This window comes from Electrophorus electricus, chromosome 24 (genome assembly GCF_041902795.1).
Source record: "Electrophorus electricus isolate QZ-2024a chromosome 24, ASM4190279v1, whole genome shotgun sequence".
Taxonomy (NCBI): Eukaryota; Metazoa; Chordata; class Actinopteri; order Gymnotiformes; family Gymnotidae; genus Electrophorus; species Electrophorus electricus.
Genome location: NC_137520.1, coordinates 3,727,712 through 3,755,609, shown reverse-complemented (window position 1 = coordinate 3,755,609; position 27,898 = coordinate 3,727,712). Strand labels below are relative to the sequence as shown.

At 48.1% G+C, this 27,898-nt stretch overlaps 1 protein-coding gene across 10 annotated transcripts in view; it reads left to right on the top strand.

The window, feature by feature from the left end:
• The window catches only part of anks1aa (ankyrin repeat and sterile alpha motif domain containing 1Aa), a 58,653-nt gene that overhangs the window by 2,338 nt on the left and 28,417 nt on the right, over nt 1–27,898 (top strand). For 7 of the 10 annotated variants that reach the window (XR_014119738.1, XM_081707004.1, XM_081707003.1 and 4 more), the window contains exons 2-14: nt 9,383–9,463; nt 9,645–9,801; nt 11,340–11,402; nt 17,332–17,628; nt 18,342–18,417; nt 18,707–18,808; nt 19,351–19,437; nt 19,790–19,962; nt 20,641–20,712; nt 21,123–21,216; nt 23,534–23,577; nt 23,812–23,908; nt 27,508–27,898. The exon at nt 27,508–27,898 is cut by the window's right edge and continues 85 nt beyond it. Coding sequence is in view for 9 of the 10 variants with exons in the window: in XM_081707004.1 (XP_081563130.1) it covers nt 9,383–9,463; nt 9,645–9,801; nt 11,340–11,402; nt 17,332–17,628; nt 18,342–18,417; nt 18,707–18,808; nt 19,351–19,437; nt 19,790–19,962; nt 20,641–20,712; nt 21,123–21,216; nt 23,534–23,577; nt 23,812–23,908; nt 27,508–27,898 (1,734 nt within the window). In the remaining variant the exon portion in view is untranslated. The remainder of the gene's footprint in view (nt 1–9,382; nt 9,464–9,644; nt 9,802–11,339; nt 11,403–17,331; nt 17,629–18,341; nt 18,418–18,706; nt 18,809–19,350; nt 19,438–19,789; nt 19,963–20,640; nt 20,713–21,122; nt 21,217–23,533; nt 23,578–23,811; nt 23,909–27,507) is intronic. The other 3 variants (XM_081707005.1, XM_035522383.2, XM_081707002.1) reach the window with 2 other exon arrangements.

Below are 27,898 nucleotides of genomic sequence, written 5' to 3'. Positions count from 1 at the left end.
GGAACCGTGCCCCCTGGGGTTTAGTTCTAGTGCGGTTCAGCCCCGAGGGCCTTCTGTCTCACCCATCCCCTGGACCCGGTCCAGTCCGTTCTAAAACGCGCCCCACCTCAGACTTCACCTCACGTAGCCTGGCCCTGTCTGCTCAATCCAGACGAGCCAGTCCCAGCCTGGGCTTCCGAGTAAATCAGGAATGTGTGTGGTAGTTCTGCTGCGCCATCCTTCCCTCCGTCGTGTGCACGTCGTGTCGGGACTCGTCCCCGCCGTTGTGTAAGAACCGAAAAACACAAGCTAACCCCGCCCCCCTTGGAATGCCTCTCATTCCAGCATGGCTAGCGAGCAGACGTGGATGCGCTGTCCGATCAAATCGGGGACGAGCGAACCCGCCCGCCGGTGCCAGTCCCGGTCGCGAGGGTCCCGTCTCTCTCTGCGTCCTCGCCGTGGGTTCAAAGCTTGCGTCTTCTGCCCGGCCTACTTGGGGAGGATTCAACCATGTCACACTTCTTAGGAGTCACTGTAGTTTGTGGAAGTGGTGGTCTGACGAAGGGAGTTTCACTTCCCTGTGAATGTCATGTCTGTACCACCGGTGACGCTGGGTCCGACCACCTCAGCAGCGCGTCAGTTGGTGCACGTCTCCTCTGCTAAACGCACCCGAAATGAAACCTCATAACTTAAAACAAGAAGTGTTTGATAGTCATAAACGAATACCGTACCACTGATTTCAAGATTAGAGATCATGTATGAGCAAAGCGAAACAGCTCATGCGTCCTGCTCGCTGACACAGAGGTCACACAGGAAGGTGGAACCATCAGAACTCTTTAGAGTAGAGGAAGCAGGCGTTCAACGTAAGGAGTGTGTGAGGGTAGCGACGTGTCAAGGATCCGCTACCTCATTTGCGTTGCAGTTTAACTGCCAGCACGGTGTGTTGAAATCTGTTATTACAGGAATACAGTGCTTTATTGGTGACCAAATACCAGAACCAGTGTGTCATTGGTGTTGCTGGCATATCTTTTGCCTTTGCTGACTTTTGTTGTTGGGGGCGGGGGTGTGTGTGTGTGTGTGTGTTATTTACTGTGATTAGATTAGCTGTTGTCATTTTACGTTTATGGCGTTTGGTATATTTATATATCAGAATGACAATATGTCTGCTCTCAACCCCCCGTGAAATGGGGTGGGAGAGCCAGGCTGACCTGCTGCGTTGATACACCCCCCCCCAAGCCCCCGGCTCCCAACATACAAACTGGCAAACTATATACAGTTTCAGCAGACAACAACCTTGGCGAACTTGGGGCACAGATCTCCTCCCAGTGGGAAACAAAGTCCATGACACAGCACTCCAGTGTAAGGGACCTCGCGGACACCTTTATGCCACCGGAGGTTCGGATCAGATTTCAATTGGGCTGTTGCCGAGCTCTTCCTGTTTAGCCAGGTGATCTACGGGAACGGGGAATGTTGGTGCTGCTAAAACAACTGAGGCAAAGTGATCGTAGCAGGTTCTTTGTCGAAACACGGGTGGATTTTTAAACTTCTAGGTCAGATGGAAAGCCTGTGTTTGGTCATATGTTCACATGTACAGTGCACATATCTGGGCTCAGAGTGCAGGGTCAGCTATTGTACAGACCCTGGAGGTGACATGGAATTTGAACCCACAACCTTCTGACCGAAAGCCCGTAGTCCTACCCGCTACATTTACGGCTGATGCTTTTATCCAAATCGACTTAGAACTGGGTAATTGAGGGTTAAGTGTCTTGCTCAGGGGCCCCAACAGTGGCAACCCGGCAGAAGAGGGACTTGAACCGGTAACCTTCTGATTACTCGTCTAGTACTTTAACCGAGCTAACGGTGACTACATAAGCTTTTAAACTGACTGCCTCTTACTGACCTTTAGTGAACTGATGGGAGAAATAACAGGTGTAGACTGAGCCGTAGCATTTAAAGCGTGTAACACACTCTTCGCCCATACGGATTGAGGAAGTGGTTGAGGCGTGTTTGACAGGTCTGGGTGGCCGTGTCGCAGAATGTCTACATTTCCTGCCGCCGGTTAAAAGGTTCTGTGTCTTCTTCCCGCTGGGCACTGGATTAGGATGAGGGAATGTAGCTCGTTGGGTTTTTAAACCTCTTCAACCTCTTCTGAGACTTGACGATTTCTACACTAAGGGAGCTTTCCTTCCCATCACTGCAGCAGTGGACTCGCAAATGAGGGGTGAGGGGAGGTATATGGGGGGTGACTTGATGGGGTATGTTTCCAGAGTGCTTGGCCTTCTGATTACACACGGCCTTGTGTGGCGGAGCTGAGAAACGGTTGTGAGTGTTTCCCGTTTCATGCAGTGGAAATGACTGACTGTTCTGTTTGCAGAACTGTTATCTCCTTTGCAGCTGAACTCAGACTTGGCACAGTTCTGCAAGGCTTGTTTGACTTGTGAACTGTAAACTGGAGATTATTCACCCCTTGTGTCTAATAGTGAACTTTCCACTGAATGCAATGGGGTTTAATTTGGGTGAAGTTGCGATACTTGCAAGCTTTAGTTGGCTTGTTTGTATAAACTTGTATATTTTTAAACCAATGCCTTGGTTCTCTGTAGGGGTGTGTATACGTGCTTATCTGAGACTGTGTTATATATATGAGAAGGTGGTGTGTGTCTTGTTGGGCTCCGCTAAAATACTTTTCACACTGCAGTTTTAATCCCAAAGCAGACGTGATCTTGATGTACATTGCCATGACAAAAATGAGCATGCTAGCCAATCACAGTGCTTCTGGAGTGTGCTTTGGGCTTCCACATTGGTTCAGGATGGGGAATCTGGTTTTAGGACTTTTTTTGTTTGTTTGTTTTTTTTGGTGCAGCTAATCATTATGTTTTATAGCAGTTCAACTAACGGCTTGTGTGTGAAGCGTAGAATACGTAAAGGGCACTTCCTGTTCATGAGCACACAACCCTGAATTATGTCTTCCTGTATGGTCTGCATGGGGTGTGTCTGTGGGTGTGTGTGCGCGTCCGGGTACGTCTAAGGGTGTGTGCGCGTCTGTGTGTGTGCGGGTCTGTGGGTGTGTGTGTGTGAGCATCTTACAGCACTACTTATTGATTTGCTTCACTTCAAGTCAAGTTTAAGACCTCATTGTAGTAAGTGTAGTAGAGCTTGGTGTAGCTGTGCAGAGCAGTTCAGTGTAGCTGTGCAGAGAAGAAGATGATTCTTCCTCTTGTCCACTTATCTGTTCCTCCTAGTCTGGAAATATCTCCAAATTCACCATTTTAAGTCCCGGTACTGGAGAGCATGAGTGAAGGAGGAAGCAAAAATGATTTCCTCCAGGCGCCCGCGTTGTGGGGAGGGGGTCGTGTCATTGGACGCTTGGAAGTGGGGGTCCAAACTCGAGCTTCTGACCTGAACTCTGCAGGCCCATAGCGCTCCACTCCAGATGGGAGCTCTGGAGCTAGTCTCTAGCACAGTAGAGTTCTGGGGCTAGTCTCTCTAGCGCAGTAGAGTTCTGGTCCATTCTGAAACTCACACAGTTTGTCGTTTACAGGAGAACTACATCCTTAGGTGTCACACCCACCGTTCTGATGACAACACAAAGCTAGAAGTATATGCTCTGAATGCTACTGAGGTTATATTGGTTAAATTGCTGTGTGCACCAGTCTAGAGATGACTCTCTCTTTTTTTTTTTTTTATACGTTGTTGAGGCCGGTTCAATCGGGAGTGCACGTGGAAGATGACGACGTCGCAGCGGTCATGGTTGTGCCAGGTTCCCTGTCCTCTCCTCTCTCTGACCTTTGAACTCAGTTGTGAGGACCGGAGGTCCAGCTCTGTCTCAGGGTGGGATTTTTTGGGAAGGGACAGCATATCAGCTGTAGTATCCTGGTCCTGATTATGAAATATTAATTCATGACTTAATTGTCATGCAAGTAATTGCAATGAAAGATTTTTTGCTATAAGCCTACTAGCAGTGTGATGACACACACACGGAACAGTTCATGATAAAAAGTGGCTTTGAGTACTATTAATGGATTTAAGTACTTTTAATGGATTTGAGTACTTTTATGGGGTAACGGTGAGCGGTAAGTCGGCGGACGCATGTGGTGAGAAGAGCGAGATTTGGGGCAAATCCAAAATCACAGTTCTTGGGGCAGTCCAGGGTCAAAGGGCCGACATGGAGAGTGTGTGGATAAATGATAACAAAACACAAAGGCAAACGGGGGAAGCAGGCTATAAGAAGACGCTGGGAAAAACGCGAGGCTGAGAAATATGAAAGCTCGGATAAACACAAAGGTACGAAGTACAAAGGAACATAACCATACAAAATAAATGAAAATTCAATGAACAGCAAAGACCAGGGCACGTGACAAGGTTTAAATACATGAACTTAACAAGGCAGAAATGAGGGACAGGTGTACGCAATCAAACGAGGGGCGGAGAAAACGAAACTATGGGGTGGAGCTAAAATACACAAGACAGGGAAAACATGGAACACGGAAGATGGGAGGGACTAATCATGAAGATTGGATTTGAGTACTATTAATGGATTTGAGTACTATTATTGGATTTGAGTACTATACAAGGTTTTACACTCCATGAGGTTTTGCCAATACAGATTTGATCTAAATATGAGTTGGAAGGTCAGCTGTCTCTGTTACTGCCTGTCTATATTGCCCTACACAACGACCTCGAAAGACAGATCGAGTAGATAACGGCCTGATCATACAGAGGTAACAGGGAAATACGTGAGATGGTAATTAGTCGGTTTGTTTGAAGCGGTATACACTCACAGGTCGTCACGGCTGTTTCTGGCATGGTCCCCTGTAACCTGTCCTCATCTGTCCTGCATCATTGTGGCCTTTCAGAGGCTGATGCTGCACGCAAACAAGATTCACAATCTTACCACTCTTACACACACACGCACGCACACACACACTTCAGAGCTTCACGAAAATAAGAACGAAAGAATCGTATTATTATTATATTATTATTATTGTGTGTTTATAAGATAATTATTTTATACTGTGGGCTTGTATTAGGCTAATAAATGAATTGCGATATGATTGATCCTGTTAAAGTGTGTGATCATATATCCTAGTGTGGAAGGTCGCATATATCCTAGTGTGGAAGGTCACACATATCCCAGTGTGGAATGTCATATATATCCTTGTGTGGAATATCACACACTCTGATGACATTGCAGACTTTTATTCACCAGGATCCTGGAAGAGCTCACTGTTCTGGCAGAGCACTGGTGAAAGATACAAAAGCATTAAGAAGAGTGGAGTGTGTCACTATGATGCTGTGAGGTTTCATCCCTTTGTGTGGCTCTTCCAATGAAACACACACACACACACACACACACACAGAGCTTTCCTCACAAGTCCTCTCTGCACTCTTATTGTCCACACAGCTCCTTCGTCCGCACACAGCTCCTCCGACCGGTCGAAGTTGTTTTGCGTGCTGGCTCACAGTTGACACACAATCTGACATTACGGCACCATTCTGTCTGTCTTGTTTCCTGGTGCGTTCGGGTTCTCCTCCGTCCGTACGTGTGACGCTCGTTCCCCCACCGTCTTGCTGACTTCACAGCGAGCTGTGCTCAGCCCCCATCCGCGTGATTTATGTCTCACGCTTGCCTCATTCACTTCGATTTGCCTCAAGTTCAGATTTTTGCCGTCAGATGAAGCTGAAATGTCTTTGGCCTTACTGAACCCTGAGGTTTACTTGAATGCTTATGCTTCACCCTGACAAAATGCTTTGATTCCTCTGCTCCATCTTAACCCCTTTTTTGACAGTTAGATCAGCAAACTGGGTCTTATTCTCATTTAGTCATTTAAGGCCATGTTGTAGACAGATAAAGGAGTATATGTCTCCTTCCCTTCTTTTCTCTTTCAATTACGTTTGTGCTGTTCCCTTAAACATAAATGTTCAGTTTTTTTTCTCAGAAAGTGGCTTCTGTGTATGTCACATCTAGGAATAGACTTGATTTCTTGGAGCTCAACCAGTGGTTAAGCTTCTGGACTAATAATCAGAAGGTTGCTGTTTCAAGTCCCACCACTGCCAAGTTGCCACTGTTGGGCCTCTGCGCAAGGCCTTTAACCCTCAATCGCTCAAGTTGTTTTCAGTCAGAATTGCAAGTGGCTTTGTCTAAACGCGTCAGCTAAATGCTGTAAATGTAAATAAACACAAACAGGAATTGCCATAATCTGTTCTGTGATTGGTGTTCCGTTTGTTAGCTAGTGTAATAGGATTATGACCTGTGCTTCACCTGCGGTCAGGCATTGCGAGGAATAATGTTCATCTCATCTGACTTTCTGGACCTCGTGAAGCGTTCTTCATTTGTCAGAGTCGTCACGTCCGAGGCGTGTCCATGCTGGTGATCATAATTACAGCCAGTTCCTTAGCATCATGTAGACAGAGATACAGTCTCGCTCATCCAGCAAACCTCATCTGTGTGTGTAATCCACATAATTACATTCATTGATTCCGAGTTTCTTAATAATGTGACTTCTTTAAAAAGTGGAGCAGGATTTACCAGGTGGAAGTTCTGAAGTTCTGTTTCGCTAAATTACTTTATACTGTTTGGCTGTCCAGTATGAATAGGGTTCACAACTGATGTCATGAAATGAGTTTTCACTTCATTTTTGTTACTTTTATCTTTTAATTTGTTGTTGTGTCAAACTGGTGATGTGCTGAGTAAATACGAACATCGATAAAAGTTGGTCGTAGTGATTTTATTTTTTGTTTTTTGTTTTTTATCCCAAGTCTTTATCAACGTGAAAATTGAAATGATAGGTCAGAAGTATCCCGCCATGCTTAGTTACACAGATGGACTGGAGTTCAGACACTTCTGGTAGGACGGAAGGTGTGTGTTTGGTTGGACAAAAAACCTTTTAAGAAGAACAGAAAATTTTCAAAAGAAAAAACTGTTGTGAATGAAATATGGAAATGCACTTTCCTCACTAGACAACACACTGAACTACTGAAAAATGAACCCAAAAACACTTCACTCACTAGATAACAGACTGAACTACTGAAACATGAACCTAAAAACACTTAACTCACTGGATAACACACCGAGCTACTGAAACATGATCCATAAAACACTTTCCTCACTAGACAACACTCTGAACTACTGAAACATGAACCCTAAAACACTTTACTCGTGTGTGTGTGTGTGTGTGTGTGTGTGTGTGTGTGTGTGTGTGTGTGTGTGTGTGCGGGCATACGTGTGTGTGTGTGTCTGTGTCTGTGTGCGTTTTTTGTGCGTGCGTGTGCTGCGTGGCCTTCTGTTGGTCCCAGCAGCTGAATCTGAGCAGACATGGAGCTCTATTTCCAGATGAGAGAACTGGGTCGTCTCCCTCTCTGGGAGTTAATGTCTGTCCGGCTGCCACAATTATAGTGCCGACTAAACCCAGAAGGAAAGCGAGATCTCCGTGTGTGTGTGTGTGTGTGTGTGTGGTTTAATTCCTCCAGTCTGACCTGTGTTTGCACACTCGGTGAATGTAAAAGCTAACGTGTGTTTTGGTGCTGAAGTGTTGCTGTCATGTCAGCCCGTCCCTTGTTGGACATTGGACGCCTGCTCCAGCTTCATGCACAGTGGGTGTGGCTTCATGCTCAGTAGGTGTGGCCACGTGCTCTTCAGTCTCCAGAGGAATTGTTTTGATGTCTAGATTAGCTATTGGGTTTATTCCTGCGGTTTGGCAGACATGCACACACTACATGATTAATCTGTCACTCCTACTCCATCACACAGATGTTCTCAGATACTGCCCATGTGTGGGTGCTGCTCGGCTGGTGTGGTGTGTTTTCCAACACTCACTGCACATGACTGCCAGGTTTCATACACTCAGAACTCTCTCTCTCTCTCTCTCTCTCCCTCTCTCTCTCTCTCTCTCTCTGTCTTCCAGGTGCGGACCCCAACACTCTGATCCCTCCGCTGGGAAATTAGGGATTAGAGGGTTTTTTTCACTGCACACTTCTAAAATATTCACTGCGCAATTCTAAAAAAACACACACAAGCGTGCACGCGCACCCACCCACCCACCCACACACACACACACGGATACACACAGGCACTTGTTTCAGGTGTGTGTTTGTGTGTGTGTGGTCATGTGTCTCAGGGTAAACCTCAGTAAAAGGAACAGACAGACAGCTCAATGGTGCATTATGTAGATCTTCTCACACACTCACTCTCTCTCTCACTCACACACACACACACACACACACACACACGGTGGGCTGAACCCAGGAACCCAGTGTGGGGTCTCTGTGCTCCGTGTGTTGGGAAGGCTCAGGCTCTGCTCAGTGGCGCTCTGTGTGTTGATGGGCACATACTATCACCATGCCCACTCAGCCTGGCAGGGGATCGTTACCATGGAGATGACACCACATGGGTACAGAATGGGTCGTGGTGCAGTCAGAAGGAGGTGGATGTCATCACACGTGCCTGCGAGTGTGTGTGTGTGTGTGTGTTTGTACTTCTTTATCCTAAGCATTCACTTTCCCATCCCCAAGTCACATGATCAGTAATCCCCCACTGGGTACAAAGCATTTTGGGTAAATTCCTACACTGGCTCCACAGTAAAGGGGGGGAGGGGAGAGAACCTGCATTTTCTATTATCCTGTTATCCCGCTAGCTGGTCGTCTGTAGAGCTGTGTCACAAAAGATTGCCCTGTGCTTCACGCCTGTAGTGTGTGTGAGAGGGGCCTCTCTCTGAGATCAGTGGACTGTGTAGGGGGAGGGGCTTGTTTGAGTGTGTTGAGAATGCATTAACCAGACAGTGTTCTTCACACCATCCAGTATGAGCACCATGGACCTTTAACGTGACACAACACTTTAGCAGTGCTGTTTTCTTATTCAAGGAGAGAAACTAACACAGATATACTATGTGTACACACACACACACACAATCCTATTCTAGGGACTTGCTGATAGCTGTTGTTGAACTCAAATGACTATTTTTGAGTGTATCTGTGTGTGTGTGTGTGTGTGTGTGTGTGTGTGTGTGTGTACACATGGTATATGTGTGTTTGTTTCTCTGTTTGAATGTGAGTGAAGAAGAGATAAATATCTGTGTATCTGGTGTTGAGGAAGAGGATGTGATGTCATAGGAGCTTCTAGAATTATCAATCCACCCAGTGGTCTGGGTTTTAATCCAGATTAGACCCTCCCTCTGGATTAAAACCCAACCCACTGGGTGGACTGATCATTTTGTGTGTGTTGTCTTGTTTATTTGTCTGTTATGGAGAGAGCAGGAGAGTGTGTGCGATTGCTTGCACACAAACACATGTTCAGATTGTCTGGATGTTCACACACGGCGTAATACCCAAAGGACTAACACAGGACTGTTGTGTGTTTGTGTGTGTGTGTGTGTGTGTGTGGTCTTGTATGGTCTTCTTGTATCTACAGCATCTGGAGGGTTCCCAACGTGAACTGTGTGGACAGTAATGGATACACACCCCTCCATCACGCTGCCCTGAATGGCCACAGGTGAGTGTCTGGCAAACACACACACACATATATACAAACACACAACCTACAGTCATACATAACCACTTGCACTCAGACATTACCACAAGGCAGTGAGTTTACAGTTAGCAAACTTTGAGTCTTTGTTCTCTGCTCTCTCTCTCTCTCTCTCTCTCTCTCTCTCTCTCTCTCTCTGTGTCAGTGACGTGGTGGAGCTGTTGCTAAGGAACGAGGCGCTGGCCAACGTTGCTGACAGTAAAGGCTGTTATCCGCTCCACCTGGCAGCATGGAAGGGAGATCAGTACATCGTCAGACTCCTGATCCATCAGGGCCCGTCCTACCCCAAACTCAACGAGCAGGTTTGAACACACACACACCCACACACACACACATCCCTACACACAGACCCCTACACACACACACGCACACACCTATATACATGCGCACACACCTATATAGATGCGCGCACACACACACCTAAAGACATTTTTTTATTATTATGTCAGTAGGTCTTTCTGTTAAAATCTTCCTTTGTTATGTTCAGACCTTTCTTCCTTTATCTGGTTATTTGAGCATAATCGGGATTATTTCTAGTTCTGGATTATCTCTGGTTTCTGTGCGCGTTCTTGATCTCTCAGGACGTTGAGTGTGTGTGAAAAGAGCGCGAGAGATGCTTCCCTGTTCTCTTCCCAACACTTCCATACACCCTCGCTCTGCTTGGCTGGGAGCTGCTGCGTTCAGCTTCACAAACCGGTCGCTCAATGCACTCTGTGTGTGTCACAATTTGGCACATTTCGGAACGATTCCGGCAGCCTGGACAACCCTCTGGAAGCAGTGCCTCAAGACGGAGAGAGAGGGAGAGCTCTTCTCCCGCCGCGGGGGCTGGCTCTAAGACCCAGCCAGGTTTCCGTGGATACCGCAGCTCCCTGGCTACCCACGAGCCCCACTAAGTAAAGCTGAGGAGACAGGAAGTCTCCGTCCCACACTTCCTGCTGCCACAGACAGTGACAGAGGGCAAAAGGGCATGGCAAGTTTTCCCAGCAGCAAAGCACTGTGGGTCAGCACCCACAGCCTGAGAATAAGGGCTTGATCTGCTCATAGGAACTATTGAGTGGAAGGAATACACACACACACACACACACACACACACACACACACACACAGAAATGTGTATGTGCCATTGTGAGTAATGAACTAAGTGGTCTGAAATGATCCTTGTTAAGGTGACTTATCCTTTAAATCCTTTAAGGTCTTATCCTTTAAATATTAATTTAATGGAATTGGGAATGTAGGGATGTCTTGGGAATGTTGTGTTGTCTTGAGAATGTTACAATGTCTTGGGAATGGTAGGACGTCTTAGGAATGTTAGGACGTCTTGGGAATGTTACGTTCAGAATGTTAGGATGTCTTGGGAATGTTAGGATGTCAGGATGACTTGGGAATGTTAGGATGTATTTGGAATCTTATCCCGCTGCTCAGTGCTAGTGCACCTTCTTTCTTTAGTTGTTGCTCATTTATTTCCTTGACTTGGTTCAGTGGAAATGACCCAAAATGAAATCATACGTGAGTGCCTCAGCTAGTAGTGCTGAAACCAGGAGAACGTCCCACTGCACTGCCTGGACTCTGGCTGAGTTCTTCATGAGTTATGTCTTCATTTCCTTTTCAGTCATTTTCTTCTTCAGTCATGTTCATGCCTGTTTTATCATGCCATCACAATGTTTATTAACCCCTTCTGTATGTGTGTGAGCGGGCATGCGCGCGTGTGTGTGTGCGTGTGTGTGTGTGTGTGTGTGTGTGTGTGTGTGTGTGTGTGTGTGTGTGTGTGTGTGTGTGTGTGTGTGTGTGTGTGTGATCAAGATACAGCGTGCATCTCCACCCTGTTCTCTTCCCTCTGCAGAGTTCTCTAGACCCCAGAGAGTTCAAACGCAGTGGCCCATTTGACCCCTATATTAATGCCAAGGTGTGTACCCAAGCGCTGCCTGACCTCTGCCCTTTGACCTCTCTGCATGCTTTCTGCTCTTAACTGGCCACATTGGGTGTGTGTCTGCTCGATGGCTGCATGATCTAGGGACTCTAATCTACTGTTTCTCAGCATGTGTGTGTGCGCGTGTGTGTTTTTGTTTGTGTGTCTGTGTGCATGAGAGAGAGTGAGAGAGAGAGAGAGAGAGACACAGAGTGACAGTGGAATTCATCTCTACGTTTGTGTTTTTGATAATCCGTTGTTTAGGAGAAGGTGTTCATGCTACTCTCTTGCCTGAATGTTACTGGTTGCGGATCACTGTTTGAACTGGGGTTGCGTTTGAGGGTGTGTCTCGTAAGAGACACCAGTGTGAGGGGCTCGCTGAGGGTGGGTGTGTTTGGGGGTTAGCAGCCCAGGTAGGTGTCCAGCTAGCTGCATTATCAATAACACAGTGGGCTGTCTGGGAACAGGAATTTCTGTTCTCCCATTAATCATGTCATTACCGCGACTAATTTGTATTACTCTGACACGTTCCACTTTCTGTAGCATGGGTGTGAAGGGGGGATTCTTGCTGTTTCAGACTTTTAAACATGACTCACTATTAGCAAGCCAACAGGCATTTTTATTAGCTAGCTAGCGGTGTACCTAGCTTGAGAGAGTGTTGATGCTTGTGTGGTTTTTGTGATGCTTGTGTTGATGCTTGTGTTGATGTTTGTGTGATGCTTGTGTGGTCCAGCAAAACTAGACTTGTCTGGGCGTCCTGGTTTGTAGATGAAGGTCTGGTCTCTGCACACGTGTAATGTGTCTGTGCAAATGTAAGAGATGAGAACTTAATATCGATAGATGTGTTAAGGCTGTTGTGGGCATCTGGACAGAACTGCATCTTTCTGTTGACTCGGTATCACAAACACACACACACACACACACACACACACACACACTAATGCTAGCTAATATGTTTTTAAGTGTGGAAGTACAGGTGTGTGGGGGAGGCTGTTTTCATGTATTTGACAGGTTCTGTGCTGACACACATGCACACACACGCACTGTGTACTGTGTCTTCCATGCATGAATACTTTTTTGTGCAGAGCAGAGACAATGTTACGTGAGCTTTTAAACTGTAGTATTATAATTGTGTGTGTGTGTGTGTGTGTGTGTGTGTGTGTGTGTGTGGCACTCTCACCGTGTGTGTATGGGGGGGGGGTATTTTCACTGTGTGTTTGCTAATACAGTTAACACCAAGATTTGGAGCACACCTACACACACACACATACACACACACAAGCAGACGCACCCACACACTGCCTCAGAGAGATGTCTTTCTGTAGGAAAGTAGGTGTGTGTGTGGGAGTGTTCGTGTGAGGGCGTCTGTGTGCATGCGTGCTCGCTGGCATGTGTGCGTTCACACATAAACAATATTACCCGCAGTACAGACACACGTCCACACATACACAGTATTACCCCCAGTACGGACACACACACGTCCACGCATGCACAGTATTACCCCCTGTACGGACACACACATTGACAGCCTTTTGCCTGCACAGTATTACCCGCAGTACGGACACACAGACACACATGTTGACAGCCTTTTGCATGCTCTCTGCTCTGGAGTAGCTGTTAACTAGTTTTCTCACTGTGTGAAGTGTGTGTGCGCACACAAGCACTCGGGACACTTCTGTCTCAACACATCAGAATCAGGGAGGGTGTGATTTTCTATTTATTTATTTTTGTAGGCGTAGAAAACTAGAGAAAGGGAGTTGCTTAATGCAGAATGTGGTTTGGGTGTGTGTAGCCATGGTAACCATGTCACAACTGACTGGGAAAGTGGTTGATCTAAAGAGAACAGAGCCCAGAGAAAGGAAAAGAGATGGAGTGAACGGGGGCAGCATGCTATGCACTCAAACGTCAAATTCACGCTCAAATTCCAATTCAAAGATGATTTTAGTGTAAGGAGTGGAACTGATTCATGCTGGTGAGATGTGGCTACTCACAAATCAAACTTGGACACCCAGCTGAAATTCTGCATGACACATTTTTTTAAGTATCCTGCAAGTGTACAGAAAAAAACAACAAATAAATAAACAAACAACGCCCATAGAGCTAAATTAGACCAATATCCACTAATATGCAACATTTAAAAAAGGGCTTTTTAAATACTGGCTACATTAAAAAAAATTAAAATAAACTAGTGATCCCCCGCTCCTACCGTGCAAGACTACAGTGCGAGATCGTAAAGCTGCACTTTCTGACTGAGTGTGACCAAGCGCACTAAATTCACGTCACAAAAAGCTACAGCCTGCCAGACTGCCCTTCCTGTTGGGAGGAAAGAGTGTAAGGAGTCCGATAACTGGACGGTTCGGACCTGCCTGCAGCCTGGGGGGGTGGAGACTAGCCCCCCCCCAACAACACAGCACAGTTTGGTGCCCAATTACACATATTACTGCACAGTAATTACAAAACTTTAGACACATTTGAACATGTTGCAATGCGGACATTTACACGCACTTGGGCGCACGTCTTAAATCTGAGTAGTTTATACGCGTTTGCAAACAAAGCTCCATTTTCAATTCCTCACCAGAAGTTAATGGTATAAACAATGTATTTGTCTGTATTGTGAATTTTTTAACAAAAGGGCGTTTGTTGTTTAGCGCAGAAACGCCAGTGTCTGAGGGAGCAGACGAGCGCAGAGGTTCTGACAGTCACGCCACCACGTTAAAACCCACCACGTCTGACACGCTGTGGGGGTGTTTTATAGTGTGAGGTTGTGGTGTTGTGTAGTCACATGACTACATGCAGCTTCATTCTCTCTCTCTCTCTCTCTCCCTTTCTCTCTCTCTCCCCATCCCTCTCCACTCTGATTTTTATCTTATCAGATTATGAATGGAGAATTGAGAATTGTCTTGGTGTGTGTGTGTGTGTGTGTGTGTGTGTGTGTGTGTGTAGTATTCCTTTCCCTTAGGCATATAGTGATGATGTAACCATCTCTGCCATCGCCCTCACTCCAAAGGGCTCATAGTGATGATGTAAGAAGGGCCCAGTCACATGACTGAGGTCAGCTGACAGCGGGGTTCATGTTCTCGTGGAACTCCACTGGATTCCTTCTGGAATATTCCATCCCCAGAGCAGACGCACCCTGCATTAAGACTGGAAAAAAACACGATTTAAATGTGCAATATGCTGTTTAGCAGGATTAATATGCACGCACACACACACACACACACACACACACACACGCAGTGCAGCAGGCGTTTGAATAAAGGGCTTACAGTGTGCTGATGTTTCCCTCACAGCAGGCAATGATGTGAATACAGACACATGGACGGGGGGGGCGGGGGGGGGGCGGTCTTACTCAGAGAGAGAGAGAGAGAGAGAGAGAGAGAGAGAGAGAGAGAGAGAGAGAGAGAGTTGTGATTCAGTTGTCAGAGTGAAAGCCCAATAAAGACCAAAGATTTCCATGGTGACAATCCTAAAACTGTAATCTGTACTATTTTTCATCTTCTTCTCTCTCTCAGGATAAGCATAGACACACACACACAGGTTTAGTGAGCGCTTGTCTTCTCTGCTGTGGAGTTCATTTTCTGAACAGAAACTCACAACTGCCTTTGTTGGGGAAGTCGGTAGGACTGAGCTCATGAAAACCCATGTGTACTGAGAGGTGTAAAGAAACGTGTTAGAGGAGGTGTGTGTGCTGCTTTGGAGGAGTGTGTACGCTGCGTTAGAGGAGGGGTGTGTGCGCTGCGTTGGAGGAGGGGTGTGTGTGCTGTGTTAGAGGAGGAGTGTGCACAGCGTTGGAGGAGGAGTGTGTGCTGCGTTGGAGGAGTGTGAGGATGTGTGGTTGTGGTCAGTGTGGTAAGTGAGAGAGAGAGAGAGATGGAGAGCGAGAGAGACAGAATCATAGAATGGGCGAGTCATGTCCAGTTGGAGAGCTCCTGTATCATATTAAATTGAAACACACACACACTCTCGCGCTCTCTCTGTCTCTCTCTCTCTCTCACACTCACTCTCTCTCCTCTCTCTCTCACACACACACACACACACTCTCTCTGTCTCTCTCTCTCTCACACACACACACTCTCTCTGTCTCTCTCACACACACACACACACACTCTCTCTCACTCACACACTCTCTCTGTCTCTCTCTCACACACACACACACACACACACTCTCTCTCTCTCTCTCTCTCTCACACACACACTCACTCTCTCTCTCTCTCTCTCTCTCTCTCTCTCTCATGCATACAACAAAGTGCACATAGATATTGTAATCAGTATTGAACTTTACATGATTCTGGACAGTCTGCACTCTGCACATTAAACAGAAAACCAGATTCAGTAGATGTGGACAACTGATGTGGTCTAATAAAGGAGGAGTGTAGGAGTCAGTGGAGAGAGGGAGTGATGGAGGGAATGATGATTACCAGGTTAGCCACTGCCACTTGGAGAAGAGATGTAACTCTCAGTTTCTGATCCCAGTTTAACTCCGGTTTTATCCCAGCCCTGTCCTGGACTCCAGGTTTACCCCAGCCCTGCAGCTTGTGAAGGGGATGCTTTACTCTTACGCTGTTATTCTTGTTATAGAATTGATTAATTTATGGGATTATCCACTTTGACTAACGACCCTTACTGGAGCACCAGTACTGCGGCCAGTCTGCTACTGGACCGAATATCTCTACCCTTTTGTTCAAGACAGAGAATTTAGGTCAGAAGCAGCTCTGAATAGGGGACGTTGGATTGCGGTTAATGGGCCCCTCTGCTAGTGCTGACTGTGTTTCACACAGTCACACACTGCCTGGTGCAGGGAACACTCTACTGGTCTTGTGTGGAATTACGGGTTCTGTGAGGTGACCATAGTTCTCCACAGGAACTGAATGCCAGCATTGTGGGTTTGAATCTCAGGACCCACACGTGCTGTCGTACTGGTGATAAATATGTACGTTTCTCTGGGTCTGACGAAATGCTTCTCAGATGCAATATATGAACGTTATTTGTGTATGTGTGTGCGTGATTCTATCTCCACTCTCTGCTGGACTGGTTTCACTTGGCTTGTCTGCTTCTTGTCTGTGTCTGAGCATCTGTTTATTCCCACAACAAAGCACACACACCCTGACGCAGTCTACTCACACACGTGCAGCACACAGCCCCTATAACTACTTTCCATCTGCCCTGTGTGTTTCTGTGTATGTGTGTGTGAGAGAGAGATTCTGGGCTTTCTTGCAAGTTGCCTTCTTGTAAGACCTTCTTGCGTCTGATAATTATTTACTTAATTTCAACACAAATAACCTCTCTGCTGACCTGAGATCAGTGTGTGGACGGTCGCCACCCCCAAACTCGACACTTCCTCCCTCATGTGCCACTCACTTCCTGCTGTCGTACCATTACGCGCCAGTCCAGCGCCACCGTCACGTGGACGTCATGTGGGGGACGGTGGATGTCCAGTAAGCCTGGACAGATCTCTGCCCTCCTCCCGGTAATGTGTCTTCTCTTTGCCTGGACTGCCTGGGGACTGGGGACGCATTCTGACGTCTGCAGTCAGCACGTGGTGGTTTAAGTTGGTATTTCGGGTCGTCCCCCCCCCCCCACATACACTTCCCCGATGTGGCGTTGACCCCTGAGAGACCCGCTGAGAGTTGCTAGCTGCTGTTTGGACACAGAGCGTCACCTTACTCAAACTGGAACGGAATGGGCTACACAACCTCTGATCTCCTGAACTCAGGACACACAGACAAAAAACGGTCACCTCTCAGTGAGACTCGGGATGAGGAAACATCACTGAAATCAGTGAATTCTCTTATTAACAACTTTCAGTTTCACATTTATAAAGTGCATCACTAGTGAGGTACTCAGCTAGATGGTGTTTGGATCTCTGTATTTTTGACATCCTTGTTCACCCCCTCTCTCTCTCTCTCTCTCCCTCCCCGCCCCATAGAATAACGACAACGAGACCCCGTTGCACTGTGCGGCCCAGTACGGCCACTCCGAGGTGGTGCGCCTGCTCTTGGAGGAGCTTACCGACCCCACCATGAGGAACAACCGCTTCGAGACGCCGCTGGACCTGGCGGCGCTCTACGGCCGCCTGGACGTAGTCAAGCTGCTGCTGTGTGCCCACCCCAACCTGCTAAGCACCAACACGCGCAAGCACACGCCGCTGCACCTAGCCTCCCGCAATGGCCACCTGCCAGTGGTGGAGGTGCTGCTCGCTGCCGGCATGGACATCAACTACGAGGTGAAGCCCGCTGTCGCCCCCCGCTGGCTCGGAGGATATGCAGGCAGACACGTGAGGGGGAAAGAAGGAGTAGATGGTTGTTCTGAAATATGCGAGCGGTGCTGTGTGTGTGTGTGTGTGTGTGTGTGTGTGTGTGTGTGTGTGGTGTGTGTGTGTGTGTGTGGTAGTGGTTATGGGCAGTGGTAGCTCAGTGGTTAAGGTACTTGACTTGTAATCGGAAAGTTGCCGATTCAATCCATGCCACCGTTGGGTCCCTTAGCAAGACTCTTAACCCTCAATTGCTCAAGGCGTGCTCAGTCATATTTGTAAGTCACTTTGGATAAAAGTGTCAACAGGTGATTCTATCTCCACTCAGTGGTTTCACTTGGTTTGTCTGCTTCTTGTCTGAGCATCTGTTTATTACCATAACAAAGCACACACACCCAGACACAGTCTACTGATATACGTGCAGCACACAGCTCCTACAACTACCTTCCACCTGCCCTGTGTGTGTGAGAGACTCTCTCTCTCTCTCTCTCTCTCTCTCTCTCTCTCTCTCTCTTTCTTCCTCCTGGGATGTCTCATTATTACGCCCCATATATTTAAGTGGCTGTGGCCTCCATACCCGTCACCCTTGAGTAGACCAGCTTGGGGTGTTTTAGGGTTGGGCTCAGCATCTGCCTCCCACTCTGTGGACCACTAACGTGTGTGTGTGTGTGTGTGTGTGTGTGCAGACGGAGAAAGGCAGTGCCCTCCATGAAGCTGCCCTTTTTGGGAAGACAGATGTGGTCCAGAAACTCCTCAGTGCGGGTAAGCATGTGTCATCTGTCCTCACCCTGAGATGGCCTGGTACACAGAACCAGGCCAGGAAGAACCCTGAGACCTGGTTCTGAAGCAGCATGTGTGTTCTGTGGGCTACGAGCCTAGGATGGGTGTGTGTGAGGTGTAATGAGAGGGTGAGTGTGTCTGTGTGTGTGTGTGTGTGTGTGTGTGTGTGTGTGTGTGTGTGAGGTGTAATGAGATGGTGAGGGCGGGTGTGTGTGTGAGGTGTAATGAGAGGGTGGGTGTGTGTGAGGTGTAATGTGATTTTGTGATCCAGGTATCAACGTGAACATTGTGGACAGTAAGAACCTAACAGCACTGGACATTGCGAAGGAAATGCCCTCTCAGAAGAGTAGACAAATCGCAGCACTCATCCAGGGTGAGTGTGTGTGTGTGTGTGTGTGTGTGTGTGTGTGTGTGTGTGTGTGTGTGTGAGACTGTATATTGGCACGATCACTGAAGCCAATACAGTTGTCGTGCGTGTGGCTGTTCTTTCGACCAGCATTGTGCTCTTAAACGTGTAAGTGTGAGCTGTGTGCCCGAGTGCCCACGCTTATAGATCTAGCGGACATGTTTGTTTTTACACACATTGGGTACACGTGTCAGAGACACCAGTAACTACTGAATCACGATCTGCTGTTAGAGACCTGTGTGTCTGCAGAAATCACGCTTACTGGTGACCAGACCGTGTTACTAACCGTGGGCAAATGTTTGGATTACACAATCACTCTAAATAAATTTAGATTTTGTTAATCTTAATAAAGTATTTAAATCAGCATGTGTGTGGGTGTGTGTTTATTCAAGTTTGTGTGTTTATATGTCACTCTGTACACCTCCTCCAAACAACATACACAATGGTATTTCCTTATCTGTGTGTGTGCGTGCGTGCATGCGTGTGTGTGTGCATGTGTGTGTGTGTAGCTCATATGAGTGGTCATGCACCCAACCTCGCCCTTCCACCTCCACCTGTACCTCCACCCCAGGAGAACCTGAGCCCCCGGAGGAAAGGTCAGAGGTCAAATTCAATCCTAATCTTGAGTGTACTTACTATACATTTACATTTATGGCGTTTAGCAGACACTTGTATCCATAGTGACTCACAAACCTGCTTTACTTGTCTAACTAAAGTCCAAAAATACTCTCACCGAGACACTGGCAGAACCAAGAATCTCATCTGAACCTTGTATACGTTCTGGAATAAGAGCTACGATTACAATACATTAACAACACAATTACAATACACTTACAATATCATTCAATATAGAAGGACAGTATAGAATACAGAACCTTTTTAATGTTGTGGATTTAACTGTGTGCATAATTTGTGTGTTCATGTGCGTACGTGTGTGTGTGTGTGTAGGTGAAGTGGAGCAGCAGGTGTGTGAGCTGATGTCGGGTCTGGCACCGGTGTGTGTGGAGGAGAGTCCATACGAGTCTCTGTTTGAAGCCACATCTTGCCACTCCCTGGACAGCCTGGGCAGCGGCAAGTCCTCTGACCGAGATTCCGGACGGCCGGACAGCGAGGCAGGCAGGGTGAGACACCCCCCCCCCCGTACTTACCCCCCGTGACTGTTACACGCTTCAAAGCACCTGGAATGCCATCCGTATGACGTGTGCTGTGCAACGTTCCTTGACCTCTGAACCCTGGGTTAGCAGTGTCAGTCCTGCAATGTTTCCTTCCAACCATGTTCCAGCACACCTGACCCGGCACACTCGATCCTATGCAATTTCACGAGCCTCGCATGCACATCCTGCTTCTTATTCATTCCATCTGTGAGTATTGGAAGCTGTAGACCAGTAGCTTAGCTGGCAGCACCAAGGTCGTTGCTAGCCACGCGGAGGTCGTTGCTAGCCACACTGAGGTTATTGCTTTGATGACCAGGGAGCACAGATGATGTCATATATAATCACAATTATACTCAAGTCTCTCTGGATTAGAGCGTCTGCCAAATACTGACTACAGTGTAAATGTCCTTGTAGTGTTTCGTGTGACCATCTTGCCTGGTTCTTGTTCACACGGTGGAGACCGTCATGCTAGTAAAGGATCTTCGGTGTGTGTGTGTGTGTAAATGATTGTCAATTGAGGGATACTCCTATGGCTACATGTTTGTGTGTCAGAGGCTTTAGGAGGGACTGGGGAATGACGATGCAAGCAAACTGAAATGTAAGGAAACTGTGTGTCTGTGTGTGTGTGTGTGTATGCGTTTGCAGTTGATTTCAAAAGATCGGCGCCTCCCTGCGTCTCGTCTCGTCCCCGGACACGAGGAAGAGCTGAGCTCCGAGGTGAAGTCCGACACACCACTGCTCTGGGTGAACACTAGAAACACCAGAAACACCATCATAGTGCTTTATGTGACAGTCTGGCATTGAATGTGTTCTACCAATAGGGGGAGACTGTGAGCCATGTTAGACTAAAATAATGGAATGCAGCAGTCAGAAGGGGAAAAATCTGGGGCTGTTGGGGGTTGTATGGAGCTGACACACCTGATGGAGGTTCTCCATTCAACGGGCACTTGGTGGAGCACTGCACTGATGAGACCATTTTGAGACCTGGTGTGTGTGGGTGTGAGAGAGAGAGAAAGCAGTCTCGTGCGGTAACCCACCAGCTGTAGGCTGGAGAAGAATGTGGAGCAAGTGTGTTACTCAGGTAGGGAGGTTTTCATCAAGCAGGTGTTGCGTTTGTGTTCTTCCAGGCTGCTCACACCAGCAGCAGTGTGGACGAGAGAGTGAACGAGGACGAAGACCACACGTACGAGACCCTGCACACTGCCCAGACCAAACACCCCGGTAACACACACACACACACACACACACACAGCCCAGACCAAACACCCCGGTAACACACACACACACACACACACAGCCCAAACCAAACACCCCGGTAACACACACACACAAACACACACACACACAGCCCAGACCAAACACCCCGGTAACACACACACACACACACACACAGCCCAAACCAAACACCCCGGTAACACACACACACAAACACACACACACACACACACAGCCCAAACCAAACACCCCGGTAACACACACACACACACACACACCGCCCAGACCAAACACCCCAGTAACACACATACACAGCCCAGACCAAACACCCCGGTAACACACACACACACACACACAGCCCAGACCAAACACCCCGGTAACACACACACACACACACACACACACACACACACACACACACACACAGCCCAGACCAAACACCCCGGTAACACACACACAGCCCAGACCAAACACCCCGGTAACACACACACACACACACACACACACACACACACAGCCCAGACCAAACACCCCGGTAACACACACACACACACACACACACACACACAGCCCAGACCAAACACCCCGGTAACACACACACACACACACACACACACACACACACACACACACACAGCCCAGACCAAACACCCTGGTAACACACACACACACACACACACACACAGCCCAGACCAAACACCCCGGTAACACACACACACACACACACACACACACAGCCCAGACCAAACACCCCGGTAACACACACACACACACACACACACACACACAGCCCAGACCAAACACCCCGGTAACACACACACACACACACACACACACACACACACACAGCCCAGACCAAACACCCCGGTAACACACACACACACACACACACACACACACAGCCCAGACCAAACACCCCGGTAACACACACACACAGCCCAGACCAAACACCCCGGTAACACACACACACACACACACACACACACACAGCCCAGACCAAACACCCCGGTAACACACACACACACACACACACACACACACACACACAGCCCAGACCAAACACCCCGGTAACACACACACACACACACACACACACAGCCCAGACCAAACACCCCGGTAACACACACACACACACACACACAGCCCAGACCAAACACCCCGGTAACACACACACACACACACACACACACACAGCCCAGACCAAACACCCCGGTAACACACACACACACACACACACACACACACACACACACACACACACACACAGCCCAGACCAAACACCCCGGTAACACACACACACAGCCCAGACCAAACACCCCGGTAACACACACACACACACACACACACACAGCCCAGACCAAACACCCCGGTAACACACACACACACACACACACACACACACACACACACACACACACACACACACACACAGCCCAAACCAACCACCCCACTAACACACACACACATACCGCCCAGACCAAACACCGCAGTAACACACACACACACACACACACACACACATACACTTCTCAGACCAAACACCCCAATAACACATACAGCCAAACCGGTAACGCGCACACGTACACACACACACACATGCATGTACACACACATACACACACTTACTTTATTCCAATGCAATAATGGTCCCTTGTTATAAAAACCGCCACAGATATACTGATATATTTCTCTCTATTCATTTTGCTCACCCTCTTTTTCCTCCATCTCTCTCTTCTCCCTCTCTCTCTCTCTCTCTCTCTCTCTCTCTCTCTATCTCTCTCTCTCTCTCTCTCTCTTTCTTTCCTATACTCCCATCTAATATCAGCTCCAAGCAGTAAGTGTGTATATAATAAATCCCAGCAGGTAGACCGTGGTGACTGAGGTCGCGTGTGTGTGTGTGTGTGTGTGTGTATGTGTGTGTGTGAGTGTGATCCCCAGGGAGCAGACATACTCTCACACTGATAAACACATCTGAAATATAAACATACACATCAGTCGTCCGTGATTATATCAGCACATTTGATCTCGGAGTGAGAGCTTGGTTCACATCACTTCCTAACATTTTGTGTTGGGCTTGTCGAGGCAATCTGACAGTTTGTCAGTTGGTAAAGTGGGCGGGATTATCCTTCACGGTTCTCCTGTACAGGATGTGTCTGCCTGACCCTACATGCTTTGTTTTATAAGCTAATTATCATAAAATTATTATTTTCCTCAGATATATATTTTCTGATGCTTTCAGGTTTATTTTAGTTCAGGACTACTGCTGTTCCATGTTTTTTGATAAACTGGATGTATTATTATTTTTATCATCTTCTGTCTCTAGATAAGGACTCTAACTCCAAGTCTTCCAACAGCCTCCTACTTCAGGTAATGCTCTGTTTATTGTCTGACATGTCAGAATGGTTTAGTCCGTTACCCGTTTGCCCCCTGTATTGAGATGGTTTGGCCCTGTCCCAGCTCTGTCCCAGCCAGTTCCTAACCACCCTTCCCCCATTTTTTTCCATGTTTGTGTGTGTGTGTGTGTGTGTGTGTGTGAGAGAGAGAAAGAGAGAGAGAGAGAGAGTGCAAGCTATAAAAACATTCTCCTTGTTTCTTGTCTAGCAGCGGAAAGCTACCCCACCCTGTGACCTTCGACCTCCAGCCCCAAACACATTGAAGCCCCCAGGGCCTTCTGTCAGCACAGCACGGCCTCCAGCAGGTAACACCTGGCCCGCTCTGCACGCAACACCTGGCCCGCTCTGCACGCAACACCTGACCTGCTCAACATGTTCTGCACGCAACACCTGACCCGCACTAGGGTCACCCCTCCAGGGTTTGAGAATCTGAGCCACTGATCAGGACTCTCGTCTGTCTGCACAACCTAAAGTGTGTGGTGTTCAGGCAGATCGTGTAGTGTGGGGAGTCTTATGACGATCAAGGTCTCTCACATTGTCAACATCGTTTTAAAATCCTGTACTGTGGGCCTAGCTTAATAGGGAGTGTGCAGGCAAGTGTGTGTGTGTGTGTGTGTGTGTGTGTGTGTGTGTGTGCATCTGCGTGCGTTTGTGTGCGTCTGTGTGTGTGTGACTCCAGAGATTCTGTGAATACTAATGGATCTCTCAACTGAAACTCCAGAATTCTACCCGATTGGCCAGCTGCGATAGTCACGCTAAATGCCCTTTGCTGTTTGTTACCGTTCTGATCCTGTTTGAGGATCTGCCACACAGAGGGGAATGCTGGGAATTGGAGTTCTGCTGGAGACCCAGGGCGATTGTGGTACAGCCAAAGAAAGCACCAGTTCCTCTGCTGCCAGCGCAAGGGAGTGTTCATGAGAAAGTGGCCCGCACACGGGCAATGGCACAGAGCTCAGCCGATCCAAACACCTCGGAAGATTTGGTGTGGTGTTAATCTTTCATCTGTAAGTTGTGTGTGTGTGTGTGTGTGTGTGTGTGTGTGTGTGTGTGGATACTTAGATTTCAGACGCACTTAGAATCCCAGACGTACTGTTTGGGCGTACATCTCTGTACAGAAGTGTGCGGTTTCGGCTGGAGTCATCAGAGACGCTGTTGTCACTGTTGTGCGTTTCCCAGACTTCTGGAGTCCGTGGTACGCACGCGAGTTTTGCTCTCATTTCATATCTCAGCTAAGCTACTATTGGCTGACACTCGTCTGCTCCTGGGTTTCGTGTCACCGGTCATCTCACTAGAGGAGTTGCTCGCAGTTCAAGTCATAAAAATCTAACAGGTTTGAAACCATCAGATCGCCTGGGCAGTTTGGGAGCTTGATTGCGGCTCTCACACTACAAGAATGTCTGCATGACGTTCACTTCCATTCACCTCCTGATGTCACGAGTAAAATCAGGGTTCTAATCAGCTAAAGCTCGTGTTGTGTTATAGAGCTTTAGCGAGCTGCAGATCAAATGTCTTATAAAGGTCTTCCGTTATATTCGGTTCTCATTATGCATGTGCACAAGTATAAAACCATTAACTAGCTAGCTAGTGCACACGGGGATGGTTGTTACTTAGCAATTTGCCAGTGGGGCGATACAGTTTAGAAAAACACCGTGATGTTATCACCACTATCGGCATGGTCAGATCGCTTAACCAAAGAGAATGTGAGGTTGGAATTGAATATTGTGTGTGTGTCATTAAAGCTCTTCTACTTACTTATAAACACATGCGTGCACACCCACCCACAGCAAACAGAATTCCCCACATTCTGCAGTGTGTGTGTATGGGTGTGTATGGGTGCGTGTGTGTGTGTGTGTGTGTGTGTGTGTGGTAGAGTTTAGCCATCACTGCATCTGCTGCTGGCTTGCATCCGCTATATTCACAGCCTGACTCCACACTCTCTCCCAACTGTGTGTGTATATGGGTCTGTCAGCTGTTCCTGTCTATTATAACATCACCCCCCCCCCAGCTGGGATTCTCAAGCAAACGTATTCATTAATTGCAATGGCCCCAGACGTAGCAAGTCACAGCCCGGACCTCCCGGTACCAGACTTCCGGACTTCAGTACTTCAGATGTTTGGATTGTGGTCAGAGTTTGAGGCACGTGTGTGTCCAGGAGCCTGGGAAAACCGAACTGCAGTGTGGAATTCCACTTGCGTTTGCAGAAAAGTCCTGCTGTTGGTCTTCTCAGTGGGCCACAGTAGGGACAGGACGTGCTGGTGTATCTGCATGGCGCTCAGTACTCTGTTGCTATAGCGCCTGCTCTCTGGAGTGGTACAGGCGGTAGTGTGTTAGAGAGAGGCTGCATTCCTGCTTTTGTGTGTGTGGTTGTGTGTCTGTGTTTGTGTGTGTGTGTAGTTTGTGAAGTTTAGAACAGAGAACAGTATTGACCTAATCTCCACATAGCTCCCTCGATGTTACACAACATCAGCATAACTGCAAAATGCTGAACATTGTGTGTGTGTGTGTGTGTGTGTGTGTGTGTGTGTGTGTGTGTGTGTGTGTGTGTGCACTTGCATGTCTGTGAGTGTGTGCTTTGGTGTTTGTGTGTTTGGGTGTGCCACTCACATGGGGTTGGGTGGACCTGTGCATGACTACATATGGCCACACATGCATGGGCACAAACACACCACACACACACACACACACACACACACACACACAGAGTGGGTGGAGCAGTAGTCTGCCAGGCTTCAGAGGGTTATGGAGTTAAACCATTTTACACCTCTGAGTGAGGGTTCTGTTACCCCACAAACGTTTACCTTCATGTATCCTTCCATCGGGATGTTTCAGTGAAGTAAACACGCATGTTCGTGCGTGAGCTACACTGTTAGGGTTAGCTGGATCTGTTCTTGAGTAGAGGTTCTGGACAGAGGTCAGCTATGACATCACTTCCTGTCATCAAGCACCATTAATCTTTCAGTAAAATGTAAATCCCCTCTCTCTCTCTCTCTCTCTCTCTCTCTCTCTCTCTCTCTCACGCTCTCTCTTTCTCTCTCACACACACACACACACACACACACACACACACACTCACACTCTCACCCACTCACCAGCCACTTGGGTGAGCGTGGTGGCTGTATGCCCAGACGCCTGGTTGGTGTCGTAGTGCAGGGATGTGTCTGAGTTCTGAGAGAGAGAGTGCAGACGCTGGACACGCACTACGCCCGAGCCAGATCCACAACCGTAGAGACGGCGAGAGGCTGCCTTCGTGGCCAGAGAGACACTTAAGGTCAGGAACCAGCAACGTGGAGTTTACTGCGCTGGAGTTATTTTAAGCTGGAAATAAGCTGAGAGTGTGAGGTGAGCGTGAGAGAGTGTGAGGTGAGTTTGAGTGTGTGTGTGTGATCGGGATTGTGTGTGTGTGTGTGTGAGTTTGTGAGTGACTATGTGAATGTGTGTGTGTGTGTGTGTGTGTGTGTTTGCTTTTGCAGTTGTCTTGCGGTGGTGTCCTGTTTCAAGCCTGCCACTCTTATTAAAGGTGTAACTGTGAAATGAACAGTGTCAAAGGAAAAAGAGAGAGAAAGAGAGAGAGAGAGAGAGAGAGAGAGAGACAGGAGAGAGTAAACATGTAAGTGCTAGAAGTGGAGTGACTTGGAAGAGAGAGCGAGTGTTTGGCACGTCTCTCCAGAACTGGACGTCTCCCTCTGTTCTCTCTCACACTGCTCACGTGCTCTTTCATTCTCCTTCGCCGGTTTGCAGACAATACCGGATCTGTTCCACAGGGACTGGACTGTCCACCACGTGGGCGGATTCTCGTCGTCTGCAGCCGGCATTCTTTAACACGCTCCCTGTCTCCTCCCTCTCTCTCTCTCTCTCCTCTCTTGTTCTCTCTCTCTCATTCTGACTCTCCTCTCCTGTAAACCAGAGAACTCCTCGAGTGCTCAGGACCTCGGCGCCGGTGTCCCGGAGCAGTTCACTGGCCTCCTGCACGGGTCCTCGCCCGTTGTTGACAGTCGCGAGGGGGAGGCGCCCTTCACGGTGCCCCCCTCCGGAGTCCCGTCCAGCCGGAGCTCCAACACACTGCGCTCCAAGGCCTCCGTTCTCTCGTCCTCCTCGTCTGTCGCCATGGCGTCCATCCTCCAGGACCCCGACCCCAAAGCCATTTACGCCACCGTCAACAAGGAAGCACGCGATTCGCCGGTTCGCGACTCGGTGAGGGCGCGCCCGCCCGGCGACCTAAAGCTGCTTCGCAGCCTCTCCAAATCGGACTCGGACCTGCTGGTGTCTCCGCCCGCCGACGAGGAGGCGGGGCTGGC